This window comes from Canis lupus, chromosome 27, assembly GCF_011100685.1.
Source record: "Canis lupus familiaris isolate Mischka breed German Shepherd chromosome 27, alternate assembly UU_Cfam_GSD_1.0, whole genome shotgun sequence".
NCBI classification, from domain to species: Eukaryota; Metazoa; Chordata; class Mammalia; order Carnivora; family Canidae; genus Canis; species Canis lupus.
In genome coordinates, this window is record NC_049248.1 from 17,460,204 (window position 1) to 17,480,589 (window position 20,386).

The 20,386-nt window shown below is 36.4% G+C and overlaps 1 protein-coding gene across 8 annotated transcripts in view; it reads left to right on the forward strand.

The window, feature by feature from the left end:
- The window catches only part of PIK3C2G (phosphatidylinositol-4-phosphate 3-kinase catalytic subunit type 2 gamma), a 365,888-nt gene that overhangs the window by 113,366 nt on the left and 232,136 nt on the right, over nucleotides 1–20,386 (forward strand). For all 8 annotated transcript variants that reach the window (XR_005379904.1, XR_005379905.1, XM_038576933.1 and 5 more), the window contains 2 exons: nucleotides 10,723–10,837; nucleotides 18,836–18,966. Coding sequence is in view for 6 of the 8 variants with exons in the window: in XM_038576933.1 (XP_038432861.1) it covers nucleotides 10,723–10,837; nucleotides 18,836–18,966 (246 nt within the window). In the remaining 2 variants the exon portion in view is untranslated. The remainder of the gene's footprint in view (nucleotides 1–10,722; nucleotides 10,838–18,835; nucleotides 18,967–20,386) is intronic.

A 20,386-nucleotide genomic window follows, 5' to 3' on the forward strand; every position in this document is an offset into this window, starting at 1 on the left:
TAAACTTCAACATTTTGAAGCACACAAATTCATCCTCAGGTCTATAAAAAAAATCCCAAGTACAAAGGTAAAATTTTGGCCACAGAAGTTTTTATAATCCTTTCTTTTGCTGATAGGACTTCCATTGCATTTATATTCACAGTGCCTCCACACTGCAATAAGAAAGTGTTTTTTCTCATCTCAACAATTTCTGTGAGCTACCTTCCCTACTAAAATTCAGCATAAATAGTGTGGTAGTTACTTAGCATTTCTAAATTGTGGTAAACTCCTTCAACACAAAAATCCTCAACATTGAACAATAGATTCTCCTGGGGAGATTTTTAAATAAATCCAAAATCCAAATGCTCCCAAGTATTCTGATTTAATTGGTCTGCAGTGCAGGTATCGGTATTCCCAAAGCTCTCCCGATATGTTAAAGCCTACAAAAATTAGAATATTTTCAGATGTTCAAAAGAGACCAAAATTAAATCCTAATTTCAAAACAACACGATACCTTAGATTATTGCCTGAGTAGCCAACCCTGACCCCACTGTATCTTATCATTTCAGATATATCCTCAAAATTAAATATAAAAAAGTTGTGGATGAGAATTATTTTTTTTAGAATTCTTTATTGTGCATCCTTCCTGTCCAAGAGAGACCCACAGAGTTTAAGTAGTACACATATCTCATTTACAGATGAAGATCTCCATTATAAAGTAAGATTAAGGAGCTTTTTCTAAGTCACCAGGCTGCTTGCAAATAGAACAAGAACCAGAATGCAGGTTTGACTTCTCTCTCCATGTATTACTATCTTAAGCTGCCTCACTTCCTGCCCTTAGGATGTCACACCTTGCTCCATGAATGCACTGTGACAATCTCACCAACATATAATGAAGTTCCTGCCCCAGCTTTGCCTACATTCTGCTCTTGGGCATGAAACTTTTAGACCTATGATCAGCAGAATCCCAAGTAGTTTTATAATGTCAGGTCCTATGGACATGCTGGCTGCCTAGATAGTCTTTTCTATTCTTGGTTGCAGAATGCCAAACCATGAATGCACATAAAATCCTAAACCTAAAAGTGACAATAATTATTTTATTCGAACCTACAGGAAACAGGAGTCCAGAGAAGGTAAACCAACCCATCTGTTCCCCTGTTGTCACAGATTTGGAGTAGATTTTTCTAGGCATAGGAATTTACACAATATTGAAATCAAATAAATCCTTAAAGATATTCCAGAACAAATATTTTGAAATGTTATATTTAGCAGTATGGCCCTCTTTCTAATGGCATCTAATTCAAAAATCTCAGAGTATAAGAATGATGACCAGTCCATATGTTTTGTTGAGTGAGTAGTGGAAGAGGGAAGAATTTAAAATCCTGGCATCCAACCTATTTGCCATCTCTTTACCACCTTTCTAAAGTCTACCTCCTATCATCAAGCCATATGAAATATAAAACTCCTTTGAAAACCACTGATTTTATCCATGAAGTTCAAAGAAGTTAAACTCAGGCTACTTAAAGGGTACAGATGTCCTCTGGTGTTTTGTTTTGTTTTGTTTTTCACAAAAGAAGCTGTTTCTCATTTCCTATCTTCATCATGTTTTAATTTGTTTGCTTAATTTTAAATTGACTTAATAAATCTTTTAACTGTAGTAATATAAAAATTACTGTGGTCCCCACTGGCCAGGGTATTAACAGGTTCTATTTTCATCTTCTTCCTGAGACCACCATCTTAGATGCATTCCTTCACATCTTAATTCCACTAATTATTTTCATAACCCCATACTTTCTATTTATAGAAGTCTTTGGGAATTTATTAGATATTACATATACTAATATAATGTATAAGATATTAAAAATATCTATTTACAGAGATATTTGCAATATCTCAAAAGATGTTTAGTACAATCCATTATCAGAAAGTAAATTAGCTAATATTAAGCATACAGAGAGCCCAAAGAATGGTGCCAAACATCCTTTCCCCCTTGAATTGCCTTGAAGTCTATCCTCACTATTCTCTATTGCTTGATAAGTCTTATACACATACTTGATTTAAATGTTCTGACTTCATTCTGCACAGTATGCCTCAGGGTTAGAGCCATGGCAACGGTTAATCCAGACTTCCTCTAAGGAGAGTAATGACAGATACTGACAGGTATTCTTGAGTCCCCTCATCCATTGTAGGAATTAGCTTAGATCACTGAGATTTTCAAAGTGAAGTATGGCCAAAACATATAAGTATAGTAAGGTCATAAATATAATTCATCATACAACTTAGAATGTGAAGTAAACTTCAATAAATAAATCACGCTTTTCCTTATGAGCCCCCGCACTGTAACTAATGAGAAAAAAGCTTTACACAAATGACAAAATATTAGTTGATTCAGTAATTTAAATAGTACTTTTGGAAATACACATTCTCTTTTGGGTAAAGCATTCAGTCACTCAAATAGCTACCTGACATCCTCATTCCCTTTCTAAGATAGTATCTGCATTCACAGGATAAGAAAGGAACAGATGCTTTGACCTGGTGACTTCTGATATCCAAATCAAATGTGTATTTTAAGCTGGCGATGCTTGTTACAGCTAGTGCAGCTCATGATTGGGGCTCTTGTAGCTTGGCTAGGGCTTACTGGCATTCCCTGAATGGGCTCTCTCAGGTACTATAAAGCCATCTGAGGTTTAACTGTGACTCCCAGTAGACATCAGCTTGGGTAGTTCAATTAGATGCCCTTATCACAGAGACCCCTTTTCCCCACCACAGAACCCTTTTCGGGGGTAGCCCTCACCCAGTATTTTTAGCGGTTTCTACATCTCGTCCCTTCTATAGAGAAACCAAAGAAGGCCTAATAAAGCTAAACTCAGGAACTCCTTCTGTCTCTTTGCCATGTGGCCCAAGTTTAAGGTCATGACACAAGTAGTTACAGGAGTAGCTCAAGATATAATTTTCCTCCAGGTTTTGAAACGTGGAGTGCTAAAGGAGCACCCTCTGCCTTGAGCTATGCTCATTTATCTAACACTACTCTGCATTTGCCTTCCAAAGGCAGAAGAGGGGTAGACTGGGACATTTACATCTGCCATACTTATTCTTTTTCCACTTTCTTTATCTTCTGCTTCCCATCATCTCCAATTGCCAGAAAATGGTGTCAGTCTCCACTCAATATGCCACATCTTCCTTCCTCCTTCCTGTTAACCCTTCACCATGGACAGAATATTTTCTATGAATACCATGGAGAACATTAATGTCTAAGCCCTCCAAGGTTGGTATTATATGTGCTCCTTCATTCTCTTGCATTCTGCCTGAAGCTAACTCAAAACTTTTTCCAAGCAGATGGATGCTTCAGGCCATTTGGGGGAAGGTTGTATACTCTATCGTGAAAAATTAATAATTTTCTAATCCTAAGAGCATTAATCTGACTTGTAGGTTGCTAATACCATCCCCTCTGGATTGTTATACCAAAAAACAAGTTTTACTAGCTGAAGGGGGGGGGATGGAAAAAAGGGATAAAGAAAATTCAAAATTCATCCTGCTTAGAATAATAATCCCAGGTCATATAAAATATCTGTCTAATAATGTTTACAAATTACACTCCCTTGGATAGATGTTTTTCTAACAATATCTTAGACATGGAAAATAAAAAAGCAAACCTCAGAAAGCTAAAGATTTAAAGGCAGCTCTATTTGTTGGATTTTTCCTTCACATTTTGCATAGTGTCTACTAAAGGGAATAATGGAATTTGATAGCATTATTTTTAGTTTCAAGTTTTTACTTAAATAATAGTTAACATACAGTGTGATATTAGTTTCAAGAGCAGAATTTACTGATTCTGCACTGATACAATACCCAGTGCTCATCAAAGCAACTGCCCTCCTTAATCCCCAATGCCCATTTAACCCATCCCCTGACTACCTCCCCTCAGCAACCCTCAGTTTGTGCTCTATAGTTACGAGTCTATTTTATGGTTTGCCTCTCTTTTACCCCTCATGTTCATTTTTAGTTTCTTAAATTCCATATATGAGTGAAATCATGTGGTATTTGTCTTTCTCTGACTGACATTTCACTTAGCATACTACTCTAGATCCATCCACATTATTGCAAATGGCAAGATTTCATTCTTTTTTATGGTGGGGTAATATCCATTGTATGTATTTACCACCGCTTCTCTATCTACTCATCAGTCAATGGACTTTTGGGGCTCTTTCCATAATTTGTCTATTATTGATAATACTGCTATAAACATTGGGGTGCATGTATCCCTTTGAATCAGTATTTTTGTACCCTTTGGGTAAATGCCTAGTAGTACAATTGCTGGATTGTAGGGTAGATCTATTTTTAACTTTTCAAAGAACATCCATACTATTTTCCAGAGTAGCTGCACCAGTTCACATTCCCACCAGTAGTGTAACAGGGTTCCCTTTTCTCTGCATCTTGGCTAACCTCTCTTGCTTCCTGCATTGTGAATTTTAGCCATTCTGACCAGTGTGAGATGGTATCTCATTGTGATTTTGATTTGTATTTCCTTGAGGATGTGTGATGTTGAGCTTATTTTTGTCTGTCTGTTGCCCATCTGAATGTCTTCTTTATAAAATGTCTATTCATGTCTTCTGCCCATTTCTTAACTGGATCATTTGTTTTGGGGATGTTGAGTTTGGTAAGTTCTTTGCAGATTTTGGATACAAACCCTTTAATAGATATGTCATTTGAAAATATCTTCTCTCATTCCATAGGCTGACTTTAAGTTTTGTTGATTGTTTCCTTCGCTGTGCAGAAGCTTTTTTATCTTGATGAAGTCTCAATAGTTCAATTTTCCCTTTGTTTCCCTTGCCTCCCGGCAATGTGTCCAGTAAGAAGTTGCTACCGAGGTCAAAGAAGTTGCTGCCTGGATTCTCCTATAGGATTTTGATGGTTTCTTGTCTTACATTTAGGTCTTTGATCCATTTTGAATTTATTTTTGTATGGTGTAAGAAAGTAGTCTAGTTTCATTCTTTTGCATATGCCTGCCCCATTTTCCCAACACCTTTGTTGAAGAAACTGTCTTTTGCCATTGGAAATTCTCTCCTGCTTTGTCAAGATTAGCTGACCATATAATTGTGGATCTATTTCTGGATTTTTTATTCTGTTCCATTGATTTAAGTGTCTGTTTTTGTGCCAGTATCATACTGTCTTGATGATTACAGCTATGTAACGAAGCTTATGTTGAAGTTCGGAATTGTGATGCCTCCAGCTTGCTTTGCTTTTCCAGAATTGCTTTGACTATTTGGGGTCTTTTGTGGTTCCATACAAATTTTAAGATTATTTGCAATAGCTCTGTGAAAAATGCTGATGGTTATTTTGATAGGGATGGCATTAAATGTGTAGATTGCTTTGGGTAGTATAGACATTTTAGCAATATTTGTTCTTCCATTCCTTGAGCATAGAATGCTTTTCCATTTCTTGGTGTTAGCTTCAGTTTCTTTCTTAAGTGTTTTATAGTTTTCAGAGTACAGATTTTTTACCTCTTTGGTTAGGTTTATTCCTAAATATCTTATGGGTTTTAGTATAATTGTAAATGGGATTGATTCCGTGATTTCCCTTTCTGGTGCTTCATTATTGTTGTCTAAAAATGTTACAGATTTCTGTACATTGATTTTGTATCATGTAACTTTAATGAATTCATGTGTCAGTTCTAGCAATTTTTAGTGGTCTTTCGGATTTTCTACTCACAGTATTGTATCTTTTGCAAATAGTGGAAGCTCAACTTCTTCCTTGCCTGTTTGGATGCCTTTTAGTTCTTTTTGTTGTCTGATTGCTCACACTAGGACTTCCATTACTGTGCTAAATAACAGTGGTGAGAGTGGACATCCCTGTCTTGTTCCTGACTACAGAGGAAAAGCTCTCAGTTTTTTCCCCATTGAGGATGATATTAGCTGTGGATCTTTTGTATATGGCCTTTATAATGTTGAGGTATGTTCCCTCTATCTCTACTTTGTGAGAGGTTTTTGTCAAGAATGGCTGCTGTACTTTGTCACATGCTTTTTCTGCATCTATTGAGAGGATCATATTGTTCTTATCCTTTCTTTTATTAAAGTAGGGTATCACATTAATTGATTTGCAAATATGAAATCACCCATGCAACCTAGAAATAAATCCCACTTGATCGTGGTGAATAATATTTTTATTTCGTCCAGATTGTCCAATTTGTTGACATATAATTTTCATAATATTCTGATTATTTGTATTTCTATGGTGTTGGTTGTGATCTCCCTTCTCTCATTTGTGATTTTATTTATTTGGGTCCTTTCCCTTTTATTTTTGATTATTATGTCTAGGGGTTTATCAGTTTTATTAAATTTTTCAAAGAACCAGCTCCTGGCCTCCGTTGGTCTATTCTACTGGTTTTGTTTATTTGTTTCTATATCATTTATTTCTGTTCTAATGTTTATGGTTTTCCTTCTGCTGCTGGGTTTAGGCTTCATTTGCTGTTCCTTTCCCAGCTCCTTTAGGTATAAGATTAGATTGTATTTGAGATTTTTTCCTGCTTCTTGAGGTAGGCCTGAATTGCTATATAGTCCCTCTTAGGAACACTTTTGCTGCATTCCAAATGTTTCAGACTATTGTGCTCTCATTTTCATTTGTTTCCATATTTTTTTAATTTATTCTTTAATTTCCTGGTTGACTCATTCATTCTTTATTGGGATGTTCTTTAACCTCCATGTATGTATGGCCTTTCCAAATTCTTTCTTGTGGTTGACTTCAAGTTTCATAGCCTTGTGGTCAGAAAATATGCATGGTATGATCTATTTGTACTTCTTGAGAACTGATTTGTGACCCAGTATTTGATCTATTCTGGTGAATGGCCCATGTGTCCTTGAAAAAAATGTATATTCTTCTGCTTTAGAATGAAATGTTCTGAATATATCTGTTAAGCCCATCTGGCCCATTGTATCATTCAAAGTCATCGTTTCCTTGTTGATTTTCTGCTTAGATGATCTGTCCATTGATGTAAGTGAGGTGTTAAAGTCCCCTACTATTTATTGCATTATTATCAATGAGTCCTATGTTTGTTATTAACTGTTTTATGTATTTGGGTGCTCCCAAGTTGGGGAGAAAATATAATCGTTAGATTTCTGTTGGATAGACTCCTTTATTTTGATATAGTGCCTTTTGTTACAGTCTTTGGTTTAAAGTCCAAATGTCTCATATAAGTATTTGCTATTCTGGCTTTCTTTTGATGTCTATCTGCATGAAAAATATTTCTCCATCCCCTTACTTTCATCTTAGGTGTGTTTAGGTATAAAATGAGTCTCTTGTAGACAACATATAGAAGGATCTTGCTTTTTTATCCATTCTGACAGCCTATGTCTTTTGATTGGAGCATTTAGTCCATTTACATTCAGAGGAATTATTGACAGATATCAATTTAGTGCCATTTAATTGCTTGTTTTGTTGTTATTTCTGGAGATTTTCTCTATTCCTTTTTAGTCTTTTTTCCCCACTCAAAGAGTTCCCTTTAATATTTTTTGCAGGGCTGAGTTAGTAGACACAAACTCCTTTAGCTTTTGTTTGTCTTCTTCTATTCTGAGTGATGATAGCCTTGCAAGATAGAGTATTCTTGGTTGTAGATTCTTCCCATTCAACATGTTGAATATATTATGCCACTTTTTTCTGGCCTGCCAAGTTTCTATGGATAGATCTGCTACTAACCTTTTTTCTCTTCACTTGTAAGTTAGGGAATCTTTTGTCTTGCTCTTTTTAGGATATTTTCTTTATCTCTATATTTTGCAAATTTAACTACAATATATCTTGATGTTGGCCTGCTTTTCTTGATTTTGATGGGAGTTCTCTATACTTCCTGCATTTCGAAGTCTGTTTCTTTCCCCAGATTAGGAAGGTTTTAAGCTATAATTTCCTCAAATAAACCTTCTGCCCCCTTTTCTTTCTTCTTCTTTTTCTGGGACTCCTATGATATGAATGTTAATACATTTCATGGAATCACTGATTCCATGATCCAAGATTTATCTTTCCTTCTTTTGATCACCTTTATTATTTTCCATAATTCTATCATCTTTATCATTTATTCATCCCTCTGCTTCTTCCATCCTTATGAGTGTTGCATCCAGTTGTTTATTGCATTTTTCATTTTGGCCTGATTGATTTTAAGCTCTTTTATCTCTGCAGTAAGGGACCCCTTGGTATCTTCTATGCTTTTGTCAAGTCTAGATAGTATCCTTATGATTATTGCTTTAAATTCTAGATCTGGCATATTACTTATATCTGTTTTGATAAGATTCCTAGCCATGACCTTTTCTTTTTCTTTATTTTGGGATGAATTCCTTTGTCTTGGTATCTTGTCTCAGTTTATGTCTTCTTTTGTGTGTTAGGAAAGCCTATTATGTTCCCTGCTCCTGATAGTAGGAGCAGGTCTCTGGTGTATGCTACATCCACTCTGCTGTTGTGTTATGGCTGTTCTATCCCTCAGGTCAGTCTTCTGCAGGGTTTTTCCTTGCCTGTAGTGGCCAGAATGTGGCAATTTTAACTAGGTGTGCTCTGATCTGCCTGTTAAGAGAGACCTAAAACTATTTCCACTAGAACTGAAATGTTGCTGAACTCTATGGTCAGTAAACATGGTGCATGCAGGGATTTGTGCTAGCTTTTAGATAGAGAGGCCTGCCATGCTGGTCCTTAGGCATACTTGCTGGAGAAAGGATGCATCCTCAGAGCACAGTGGAGCAAGGCTTAAGTTTAGGCCACCATTGTTGGGGCTGAAATTGGATTATGCTGAAGGGTGGGGAAAGAAAATGGCACCAGCCAGCTTCTTTGTCCCCACAGAGGAGAGTTTGTGCTTGCTGTTGTCAGTGAAGCCCTCCTAGAAGAGTGAATAATTTGCTCGCCTGCATCATGGGTATTTTTCAGATTACTATTCCCATACTGTGTCCAGGTTACTTGCCTGTCTGGAGCAGCACAGTACACTTTGGGCTCTAGCCCAGTCAGGCAAGTTGAGTTTTAAAACTCCAACCTTTAAGAGGACCTAGGTGGCTTAGATGGTTAAGTGTCTGACTCTTGACCTCAGCTCAGGTCTTGATCTCAGGGTTGTGAGTTCAAGCCCCAGGTGGAGCCTACTTAAAAATCAATCAATCAATCTCCAAACTTTTGGGACCTGGTGTGGCAGGGACCTGCACTGGTCTTCTGGGGGAGGATCTCACTGCACTGGGACGGGTGCAGGTTTGACCCAGAAGGGAAGTCACACCAGAGTGCAGGAGTGTGAGGTTTGGAGCAAAGCACACTAAAGAACTAGTGTCCAGGTTAGCTGCCCTCAGCACGTGTCTTTGCATCTATGCTGAGGGGTGGAGGGAGGGAAATCCTGCCCACCAGCTCCTTTGTCCCCAGAGAGGCAATGCTTCCACTCTCAGATGCACCCCAAGAAGGGGGAATCATCTTCCAGTGTGTCTCAGGGGATCCACAGTTCACACCCTCTGTCCCCCAGATTACCTACCTGCCATCTCTACAGGAACACTGCAGCACCCTCAGGGCTTTATTCCAGCCATGCTATGGACCTCTAAAGCTCCAGTTTTTGAGCCCTACTCGTTGCAGATGTGAAAATCAGCCACTCTTATTTTCCCAGTCAATAGTTTTGGGGAATTATTTCCTTGTGCAATCCCTGTGTGCTCCTCTTTCTCTCTTCTCTTTCTGTGACCAGAGTTCCCACCTTCCACACATCTCCACACCTCCTACCTTCCATGATGTGGCCTCTTCTCTCCCTCTTTTTGTACAGTTTGCTCTGTAAATCCTCATATTGATTTCGTGGGTATTCAGAATAATTTGTTATTTATATAGCTGTGTTTGAGAAACAAAGCAAACCTAGAGGCCTCCTACTTCTCTGCCATCTTAGTTCCTTCCCCCTCTATAGCATTTTCAAAAAGACTTACTTTTTGTCTTAAAGCTCTTTATAAACTTATATTTAATTTTTGTTGACTTGCTTACATTTTTATTTTGGTATTTTAAAGTCAGACTGTCCTCAGTAATCATTGGAACATTTTACCAATAATCTAATTCATACATACAGTCAAGTGTAGATTCTCTTTTAATTCCTATGAGGATCTGTGGATTTGGATGTTACTGAAACTGTTAAAACCATCCATGAATTCTTCCTGTCTAAATTCTTCCTGTATTCACCCTCATTTACAATGGTAATTTAAAGCCTGTTTTTAAACATTCAGACTATGAATAATCTTTCTATTTAGAAGCATTTCCTCTGTGAAGTCCCACAACTATTTTGATTCTACAGATCATATGCTAATTTAAATCTTTTCTTTCTATAAATTTAGAGCTCATACCTTTAACAATGCCCAGGGAATTTAGTCACTTCATGGAGCAAAAATGTTCTGAAGAGTTAATGATATCTTTATTGACTTGAGGCACTCATAAGTCCAAGAATATAAATCGAAGATTCATAGTCCCATCTTTTAATCAATATTGTTGTATATTAAGAATAAATTATACCTGTCAGAAGCCATTGTGGAAATCATTTTTTCATGTGGAAAATAAATGTAGCTGTGAACATAGTCATGTGTGCTATATATTAGAATTAACTACTAATCAATATCTAGGCTCATGGAATATTATATTTCTATTCTAACTATTGAATGCAGCCACTGAAATAGCTGGTTATGTTTACATTCCAAAAGAAAGTGTCTATATATAATAATAGCTTCCCTCTTGAAGTGACTCCTGTCTGTCTGTCTGTGTTTTCTTTTGTAGCAAATCCATTCTTGGGTCTGTGCTATTCAGCATGACATTACAGAATGAGCCTCCCATAGAAATGATAGTTCCAGGAGTGTGGGATATAAGCCAGCCATCCTCAGTGATCCTGCAGGTAAGTGTCAGGCTATGAAATTAAAGTATACATGGCAAAAAAAAGTATACACAGCAAATACTAGTAGATAAGTAGCTTCTCAATTATAGAAACAATTCTCTTCTAGGATCATACATTTTAATAGTCTTCTCTTCCTCTAACCTGCTGGGATTTGTAAAATCTCTATTTCTTTTATTTTTGTATTCAGTACTCTTAAAGCACTTTTCTCCCAGCTTATATAATAGCAATTTCTAGCCATTCTCCATCGAACATGATCATGAAGGAAAGAATGGAGTGTTGCCATTTTTCTTTCCATTGTCTGAAAATAGTCATTGGTATAGATTATTAACTTGGTATCTTATATCTGCCTCTGCACTGTATCATGTTTCCTTAAAATCTTTCAAATCTAGTACATTTCCTATATGACTAGCAATTAGGTCTAGGAGGAAGAGAAACTGCAAACAAAACCCATCCAACATTTTTTCTTTTCTCTGTGATTTGTAATCATTAATAAAGGTGGCTAATGATTCCAGGCTTTGGTCCTTATTGAGTCCTCCTTGTGTGTTGATTATAAATGATCATATTGGTCAGATATATGAGGCATGACCCCTCCCACATATGCAAAGGCAGGAAATACGAACTTTCCATCTCTGTACGGAAAAACTCTATAGGGAATTGCTATCTGGGCAGCACTCTCTAGAACTGGATTTCTCAACCTCAACACTAATGACATTTTGGACCAGGTAAACTATTGGAGGGGCTGTCTTATGCATTCTGGAATATTTAGCATCATCTTTGGCTTTTACCTACAAGGAGCCAGTAGCCTGCTTAGTTCTGACAATCAAAAAATGCTTCTAGATATTGTCAGATGTTCTCTAGGGATAAAACTGCTCTCAGTTTAATACAGCTGCTCTAGAGAAAGCCAGTGGAGTCTCTAAGTTCTTAAGTTTCCAAATTTGGAGCAAGGGACAAAATTTAGCAAGATGTTCAAAGTGGAAGAGAAAAATAATACCAATAAAACATGGCTTGTATTGCAAAGGAGGAAGCCCTCACTGAACAATCAAAGATCTAGTTCTAATTCATGGACATGATGATGAAAAAGAGTGTTTGTTCAGCTTCCATCTTGGCACAGCATCATAGTCACTTATTATTTAGCAGCTGTTCCATTGTAACAGAACAACTGCCTTTCTTTAAGAGGACAAATGCAGGAGCACCTGGGTGGCTCACTCGGTTAAACATCTGACTCTTAACATTGGCTTAGGTCATGATTTCAGGGTCATGAGATCAAGCTCTGAGTTGGACTCTGTATGCTCAGCATGGAGTCCACTTGAGAGTCTCTTTCTCCTTCTACCCCTCCACCCCCCACTTGTGATCAGTCAATAAATAAAATTAAAAAAAAAAGACAAAGGGATTTTTTAGCAGACTATTGCTTGCCAGATACAAACTACCTCAGCTTAATGAGAATCTTCTGAGTGTGACCATTGACAGAGCTTTGAGGATATGAAGTTATGATTTGAAAGGTCTTTATCTGCAGTGATGGGGGTGGAAGAAGTAGGGGAGACTATCAGATGATCCTTCTCTGATGAGAGGAATAGTTCCTTTAGAACACAGATCCTGGCAAGTGGAATCTGAGGATTAATTTCAAGTATTCAATAGCAGCATAGATTTCCAACTAGATATCTGGAGGTATAACCAAATTTATCTTATAAAAAAGGAGGGGCATGTAAATCATTCAACAATATGAAAAAAGTTAAATCTCTAATTTTTACAAAATAATTTCAAATGGTATAGACATAAAAGGAAATTTCTCAGGATATTTTTAATTGGTGATAAAATATACAGAATAAAATAGGAATTATTAGGGTATTAAAGTTAAAACCCTTAATAACCAATATCACTCTAATTATATACAGCTAATTTTTTTAAAGATTTTATTTATTCATGAGAGACAAGAGAGGCAGAGACACAGGCAGAAGGAGAAGCAGTCTCCATGCAGGATGCCCAACGCTGGACTCGATCCTGGGTCTCCAGGATCAGGCCCTGGGCTGAAGGCGGCACTAAACTGCTGAGCCACCTGGACTGCCCTATACAGCTAAATTTAGAGCAGAATCTTTCAGCCTAAAGATTATAGTGAGGAAATTAACAAGTTCTGCAAACAGTATTTGTGTTAAGGAGTTAAGATGTGTCTCAGAGAAAGACATCAGCGTCAGAGTTAGAAAATCTGGATTATATTCTTAGCTTTTTAACAGAAAACTTTATGACCTTGAACAAGTCACCAAAAGTATTGTCACCTCTATAGAATGAAAGGGTTCCACTATTTCTATCCAGCTTCTTTCAGAACTATACTTTTCCAGTTGTCTTTATTAGATAGGCAGTTACTGCCCCATGGTAGCTACCCTAGTATGAGAAGGGATATAATATATCACAGAACCTGAATCCTTTAAGTACCCCCCTTCTTTTCAGTTTCTGTGGCTGAAATGCTGACCAGAAGCAATGGATGGAGTGAAGTAGATCTGAGTTCAGAAATGGGGACAGATTATTACATGATTCCATTAACTTGGATCTCCCTCAACTTCTTCCCTGTCTCTGTATACAATCTAGTGGAGTGGCTCTATCACAATTTAAGAACTAAGAGCAGAGTTTTAGTAATAATCTATACTCCTCTACCTCCCCACCTCCCCATTCATGTCTAAATTCACTGTATTTTGGCTTATTTGTTATTCCTAGTTGCTCTATCCAGTGGTGGTTTTAGTTCTCTTCATACTAGCTGTCTCTGCAACTTTTGGCACTCTCTCTTCCCCATTACAGAACACTCTTCTCTCATTATTCTTTCTCTGTTTCCTTCCTAGTCTTCCCTTCTGCTAGTTCTCCCTGTTGACAGTTCTCAAAGTTTCCATCTGCTGCCCATTGCTATTCTCAGTATATATACTCTCCCTGGGAGAATTTCTTAAAAAGCTTTGTTAAGATAGAATTTACATACCATTCAGCCTTCCCATTTAAAGTGTGCAATTCATTGTTTTGGGGCTTTTTAAAAGTTTATTTAAAGATGTTTACAATTACTACCAACATCAATGTTGTAGCATTTTCATCACTTCAAATAGAAATACCATATCCTCTAGCTATCACCTCCTGTTCCCCATTTTCCCCAGTTCTAAAAAACTGTTAATCTACTTTCTGTCTCTATAGACTCACCAATTCTACATATAGATCAAATCATAAAATGTTTGGGTTTTTTTGCGACTGGCTTCTTTCATTTAGCATCATGTTTCAAAAAGATCATCTACATTGTAGCATGTATCAGTATTCATTTCTTTCTTATTGTTGAATTATATTGCATGGATATATACTACACTTTTTTTCTTATCATTAGCTGATATGCATTTAGATTGTTTCTACCTTTTGGCTATTAAGAATGGCCCTGCTGTGAGCATTTGTATACAAGTTTGTGTGCGGACATATGTTTTCATTTATCTTGGAGATGTGTATATACACACACACACACACACACACACACACATATCTAGCACTAGATTGCTAGATCTCATTCATTTTTAAGGTTTTATTCACAGTATCTATCCAGGTCCACTTCTTAATATATTTCTAGTTCAGATTCTTCACACTACAAGCTTCAGACAAATATAGCCACATACCTGCTGAAACTCCCACCTGAATATTCTATAGACAGCTTCAAAGAAAACATATCCCAAACTGAGCTCACCTTTCTCTCCAAACTGCTTTCACCCTCTGAATTATTTATGTCTGTTCATTTGCCCCATATACACCTACTTGTTTCATTTGCCTCTTCCCACTTTATCCCTACCCATATTCAGTATGTAGTATATCCTCCCAATTTATCTCCCATAGGTTTCCCAAGTGTATCCTTTCAATTTGCCATATATGCCCTAGTTCAGAAATTCCCTCCTAGGAACAACAGTTTAGCTGGCTTTCTTGCCTTTAGTTTTGTCATTCTCCAATCCAAAATCCATAAGTGTGATCCTTCTAAAACTTAAATTTGAACCTGCCTCTCTTCTATTTACACTCTTCAATAACTCAGCACTGCCTAGAGAATTAAGGTCACGCTCTACAGCTTGACTCCCCTCCCATTGTTTCTCTTACCACTCCTTATCTGACACTTCAAGCTCCAGCAACTTTGAAAATGTAGTTTCTGACATATACTGTCCTGCTTTTACCTTATGTGCATTTACAAACACTTTCCTGCTTGCAGTGTGCCCTCCCTCTTCCTTTCACCATCCACTACCTACCTCTTCTCTGACTTGGTGTAATTAATATTCATCTTTTAGGATCCACAGACCCTCCTCTAGAAATCTCTCCCATCAGCTGTCCTCTCTTTCCATCCAAAGCAGGGTTAATTGCCATTCCTCTGTGTTCACATAATAACCAATAAGATTTTTGTCAACACATGGACATTATATTTCCTTCTCACTGGCTTTTTGCCCATTGACTTTTTGATTTCTGAAAGCATTGTGTATTTTATCCTCAATATCTAGCATAGTACCTGAAATATATTTGTAAAATCAGTGCTATGTGTCCATACCTCTGATCACTATAATAGCCCAACTTACAGATATTTCTCAACCTAGCACTTTATTGCAATTATTGGAATCCAGATTCTAGAGTGCTTGATTCTTCATTTTATGTAAGTGGCCTTCTTCTTAAACCAGTTCATAGTTACTCACCCAAAGTATTTTACTTTACCTAATATTTTATTAGATATTTACTCTCTATTATCAACAATCTTAAGGCAAGCAACAGTCTTATTGATACCAAGTCCTTAGAACATAGTACATTTTGTATCCTAATTAATGTTGCAGATGTTGTTGTTTTTTGTTTTTCTTTTCCATCACACCTGGACTGTCTTATGTCTTACTCTTTTACAGTTCCTTCCTTAGAACTCACTATAATTGCCATCTAGTTGGTAGGCATTCTTCCTTCCCCTGAACTACTATAGTACTTATGGTCTAACATTCACATGCCCTATAATATCCAAAAGACATCTACAGTCCAGGGGGTAGTTCTCTGAACAAGTTGACAGAATCATGAGGGCCCAAACCTGGGCCCATGGGTACCTATGGGCATGTTTGTAGGTCATGGACACTGTGGATATTCAGAGAAGCTTTCTCATGGAATTCCAAGTCATGAAGTCATAGTAAGAACCATGGTGGTCAAGTGTAAATGGAGAAGGATGAGGAGATGAAATGAAGTAAGAGGCATAAGTGGAACACAAGAAGTCAATATCCAGACATATAAGGAGGTATGAATTAGAGGATAGGGTAATCAGGTTTGAATATTATCCTGTATGCCAGAGGAAAGAGCCTCATAATTTTGTTGTTCTTAAAAATCAGGAATCCTCAATGCTTGAGACAGGAATGTAATATAATAAATAGATGTCATGGCATATACAATGGAAACATCTGAGGAGATCTCATGGAACACTCTATTAAAAATATTTTTGAGACCAAAGCCAGGCTTGGTTAGTCACGATCATAGAAGATCATAGAAGGAGAAAACCAGAATCACGTTTGCCATTACTGACTTGAAGTCAACTTTGGGGTGCTATATATATATATATATAGTACCATAACCATACTTTAACTGTTAATGTATATCTTTTCTCCTTAATTAGGCTTTAAGTTCTCTGAAAGTGATGGATACTTTTTATATCTACCATAATGCATGATACTCAAAAAAATTCTAGAGCAAATATAATAACATATACTTTGGGGGAACTTCACTTCTTTGAAAAACTTAGAATAAGAGGCTTTTGGGAGAAATTCTAATATTTTCTATCAATGGGTCAGGAATCAGTAATAACATATGAGATAATGCAATCTGTATAGGGCCACATTCATATATCAGAAATTAAAAATTCATAAGTGAAATATATGAAATAATTTATTATATATTTGTACATAAGGATACTTCTATATTCTCATCCAGTAGCTTTAGTTTACTCATCCACCCTGCTCTTTGCTTAAAACCAACATAATATTGAACTAGCTCATCAAATACTATTTCTACTATTTTTGTTTCATGTGTTTAAAAACATTTGAGCATACAAAGAGTAACTTGTAGTTACTCTTGCTAATACTGGAGTTACTTCTCCCTAAGGGACTAAAATTAATCTTTGTGTGAAGAGGCAAAATTTATTATAATGTTGCTTTTTCTATGATTTAGTTCTTTTTTCATATTTGACTAATAAATGATACAGTATAACAAAAATTATACCAAAAACGAATGTGACAAATTTTAGAGGTTATGAAACTGCCAAAACATTTTTCCACTAAAGAACCCAAATAGGGGATCCCTGGTGGCTCAGTGGTTTAGCGCCTGCCTTCGGCCCAGGGTGTGATCCTGGAGTCCCAGGATCAAGTCCCACATCGGGTTCCCTGCGTGGAGCCTGCTTCTCTCTCTGCCTGTGTGTGTCTCTCTCTCTGTGTCTCTCATGAATAAATAAATAAAATCTTAAAAAAAAAATAACCCAAATAAATTCAACTGTATTTCAAGCTGTAACTCACACAGTCCACCTTATAGTGTTCCTCAATTTTCTCTGAGACCCCAAACCAACATAGGTCAGCAGAGAAAAATTATTTAGATTTTTTAATATGAAAAAATGTATTATAACTTTAAACACACATATGGGGCACTAAAATATCTAGCTCATTTACATAGTTTGAAACTATATATTTTGTTAACTGATTTTCAAATTTACTAGAATCAGATTATTACTGAAACATGATTTAATGGAAAGCACATTGTGCAAAAAAAAAAAAAAAAAAAAAAAAAAAAGGAGGCCTGAATACTAGCTCTGTCTATAAATCTGAACTACAGAGCAAGAGCAACAATTCTGTATTTGATTATACACTTAAACAGATTTTTACCAGAAATTTCATGTATACAGAGTGGTTCACAGCCCTGTAAACTTCCTGAAATAGAAATAAACAGAGTAACTCTTTATTTTCTCAGGTATTTACTTGAGAAAAGTGTAATTACCATCTACAATTTTTATCATTTAATAATACAAATAAGGGATCCCTGGGTGGCTCAGTGGTTTAGTGCATGCCTTCAGCCCAGGGCATGATCCTGGAGACCCAGGATTGAGTCCCACATTGGGCTCCCTGCATGGAGCCTGCTTCTCCCTCTGCCTGTGTCTCTGCCTCTCTCTCTCTCTCTCTCTCTCTCTCTCTGTGTGTCTCTCATGAATAAATAAATAAAATCTTTAAAAAATAATAATAATACAAAGAAATTTTAATACTGAACTGTAGAAAGGATATAATTTCAGCATTGAACAAATATAACATTTAAATTTATAAAATGTCGGGACACCTGGGTGGCTCAGCGGCTGAGCATCTGCCTTCGGCCCAGGGCGGGATCCCGGAGTCCTGGGATCGAGTCCCACATCGGGCTCCCTGCATGGAGCCTGCTTCTCCCTCTGCCTGTGTCTCTGCCTCTCTCTGTGTGTCTCTCATGAATAAATAAATAAAATCTTAAAAAAAAAAAATAAATAAATAAATTTATAAAATGTCATGTTTTTTCTCTTTTCCTCAGACATTACAGATTAATTTATACCATGAATCTAAATGAGGAATTGCTAAATGCCATGTATATTTAAATACCAAGTCCAAACCCTAATGATTCTTTTTTTCTTAAAGATTTTATTTATTTCTTTATTTGAGAGAGAATGTGCATGCACATGTGCACAAGTGGGGGGAGGAGCAGAAAGCGAAAGAGAGAGAGAATCTGAAGCAGACTCTGTGCTGAGCATAGAGCCTGATTGATGCAGGACTCAATCCCACAACCCTGACCCAAATGAAGAGTTGCACGCCTAACCAACTGAGCCACCCAGGTGCTCCAATCCAAATGATTCTTTTATAAATTATTTTTTGTAAAAAGCACAGAAAACAGGAATTTTCCTTTAGTTTCTACAAACCTTAGAGAATATTAAATTAATGGTGTATTTTGAGGCATTCAATACATGGAAAAATCACTTCTTTATTTCAGATTGATTTTCCAGCTACTGAGTTGGAGTATATGAAATTCGATTCTGAAGAAAATAGAAGTAATCTTGAAGAACCACCAAAAGAGTGTTTAAAACATATTGCCAGACTTTCACAGAAACAGTCTCCCTTACTGTAAGTGACCCAGGTCGTGTTGTTTTTGAGGTGATCAGTCATACTGGAAGCACCAATATCTTTGAAGAGTGAACCTTTCAACAAAACTCCTTTTGTTACCTGAAGTCACACCTGCTGGATGATCAATTAATGTTTAGGAGCTAAATTAGTAATTTTGTATGGTTTTAAAGACTTTTCCCATTGCTTTTAGCAACTTTACTTCAGTCAAAGGACAAATAAAAATATTGGAAATCATTCAGTTCAGTACAACAGAGACTGATTAGATGTATATCAGCATTTAACAGTGATAAACCATTGCTCAACCATCCTTCAACTGAGTAAAAGTTGTTTTAGTAAATAGAAAAAAGCAAAATTTAATTTTCATGGCAGATTTAAAAAGAAAATTTATAAATAATGTTTTATTAACATTAAGTTAGCGACTAAGGAGTATTTAAATTTTGTCAAATAGTAATTCTCTGAAAAATAAAATAAAATCCCAGGAAGAGCTATAAAAGAATTAGTGATATTGGTACTTTCTCCTTGGTAATATCTAAGCCATAGCTCATTGTGCTGATTAATGCATGCAAAAGCATAAAGCTATGGAAATAAGTTTTTATGTGTATACTGTGAGAGGATATAAAATGTGATAAAGCCTTTTATTCCAAAAATAAGAAATTTTTTAAATACTTTGAACAGGAGAGTCATGTGATCTAAGTAATCTTTTTGAGTGATACCTTGTACCACAAGTTGAGAAAGTAAGAATGAAAGCTGTATGCAAGATGGTTGATGTGACTTTTTAAGCAAGAGGGCATGGTGGCTAAAACTAGGGGGATGGCAATAGATATTGGGGGAAGGTCTGGATTTGGGAGATCTATTTTGGAAATTGAGAAGACGTGACTTGATTAATAGTAACAAGAGGATAAGCCAACTGAGAGACAAGAAACCAAGTGAAGTCAATGGAGAATCCAAAGTTTTGAAATGATTAAATAGGCAGATGTTAGAGTCATTTTCTGGAGAAGGAATAAATTTGGGCCATTTCAGACTGAGGTGTTGAGTATGATCAAGAGTTTTGTTTTGGGTAATCTCTAATTTCACCTTGTAATACTCTTTTCCTCATTCACTTCAAGCCAATGAATCAGTCTCCTTTTTATACTTCAATTGTTCTGATCCCTCTCCTATCTCAAGACTTTTTCATTTGGTGTTCCCTCTAACTGAAATACTTCTTCAGTTCATCACATAACTGAATCATCTTATCCTGTAGATTGGGTCTTCACTAAATTGTGGTCTTCTCGAAGAAGCTTTCTTTGACTACTCTATCTAATTAAGTTTTTCTCTTTACTCTCTATCTTATTACCTTTTAATATCACACATAACACAATCTATTATCCTCTTGTTCGTTAATGTGTTTCTTTTTCTTTTCTTCCTCATAAATTTGTAAGAA